Genomic DNA, 1,867 nt, shown 5'->3' on the forward strand with positions numbered 1-1,867 from the left:
CACTGGAGATGGAGAAAAAAAAAAGTACTGAGTCTACACCATTCTGGTCCATCAAACCAAACAATGTCTCTGTTGTTCTACACACAGAAGAGCCTTATATCGAAAAGGAAGAGCCAGAGCCAGAGCCAGAACGAGTTGTGAAACAAACTAAGGCACTGACATCATTGCCAAATGTTACTCAGTCATCTGTCACCTCAGAAAGAACATCAGGTCGGACCACTGAGTTGGAGATCCGCACAGAACCAGAAGATGTTCCTCAGCTCTCAGGTGACTCTGAAATAGAAGAGCCAACATTTGAAAAATACTCAGATATTTTGAAAAGTGAAGGCATTTTGAAAAAAATTTCAGATCTTAGTTCACAGGTGCGAAAGGGGCCTCTTGGTGATAGCAGCAACCCAGAATATAGAGAGTACATTAAAGCCTCTAAAGAGCACTTAAAACGAGGTCTTGCTCTAGCAGCAGCAGCAGAACATAGATTAACAAATATGTACAAATCCAGGCTCTTTTCGCAAGGACTATCTCATAATGAAATTGATGACATTAAAACTATTATTAACATGTTATATGAGTCCAGATATAAATTATCTGAATATTTAAATATTAAATATGTACCAGCAGAGATGAGAATAAAAGCTACAGCAGTGATTGATACATTGAAAAAAGCATTATGTGTAGATCCCATAGAAACGCAAAGTCTTCTTCGAAAGTTAGTTAACAATAATATAAAAATGTTAAACCTACTTGATATTCCATGACAAAGTTGCCTTAAGCAACACAGGAGAAATAAACATATTCATGATCTCAAACGTTGTATAAAAACATTTTCTTTTGTAGTTCAATGTGCTAACATCGTAATATGTTATGAAAATATTTCATATGTACAAGAATTCTAATAATTTAAAAATAAACATTTGGTTCAGGATCTTGTAGTTCTTTTATCATTAATTTAAAAAGTTGTGAAGATCTAATTTTTAAAGTGCTTAAGCTTTGATTGTTACTTGAAGAGATTAATTAAATTCACCCATTTTATGAGTTGAGAGACTTTGCATTCTATGTAGCCAGTTTTAAATAATTGTATGTAGATGTAAAATTTGGAAGTAGTCTTTATTACTCTTTAAGAGAATCTGAAGTTTTCTTTTTTTAGAACTTTTTTAGAGGATTTTTTGCTATAGGGTGCCAGAAAGACAGAGACAGAAAGCGAGAAATCACCTTCCAGGGGAGATGGCCATGCTGCAATCCCTTCTCCATTCTCCTCTCGGGATCTTGGGCACGCACGCACATGGCCTAGCGTGAGTTTAAGCCACGGGGTCCGGGACTCAAACCACAGTCGACTACATGGGAGTCCAGTGACATAGCCATTATGCCAACTGCTGGTCCTGAATTATTTATTTTTATTATTAGTATTATTTTTTAATTTGCTATAGGTCATGTGTGCTCACCAGAGAGAGAAAGAGAGAGAGGAAGAGAAAGAGAGAGGGAAAGTAAGAAACAAGCCACTGGGTTTGGGACTTGAACTGCATTCAGCCAAGTGAGAGTCCAGTGCCTTAACCATCATGCCATCTGCTGGCCCCAAGCATCAAAGTTTTCTATCTGAATAGCATATTGAGGCTTTAATCAGACTACTTATTTGAATAAATGTGTGCCTTCTTCAAAAGATAGATGCCGCATTAAGACACATTCTTATTTTTTGGTTGTTAAGTACTTTTACTTTTGGAGTACTAGTAAGGGACTGTAACCTACATTTGTAATGAAATCGTTCCCAGTTTCCTCTTTCTGTTTGTGTGCATACACATTGAACCTTTGCAAATTTGTTGTCAGGGGTTTTGATTAACACCATTAAGGTTAACTGTAATATAAGAATTACAGG

At 36.4% G+C, this 1,867-nt stretch overlaps 1 protein-coding gene across 1 annotated transcript in view; it reads left to right on the forward strand.

The window, feature by feature from the left end:
- Positions 1-805, forward strand: part of SPESP1 (sperm equatorial segment protein 1) — a 21,138-nt gene extending 20,333 nt beyond the window's left edge. The window contains exon 3 of the mRNA XM_006165297.3: positions 1-805. Coding sequence (XP_006165359.1) covers positions 1-755 — 755 coding nt within the window. The 3' untranslated portion in view covers positions 756-805.
- Positions 806-1,867: the final 1,062 nt, after the last annotated feature.

Source organism: Tupaia chinensis, unplaced genomic scaffold, assembly GCF_000334495.1.
Source record: "Tupaia chinensis unplaced genomic scaffold, TupChi_1.0 Scaffold143878_1, whole genome shotgun sequence".
NCBI lineage: Eukaryota > Metazoa > Chordata > Mammalia > Scandentia > Tupaiidae > Tupaia > Tupaia belangeri.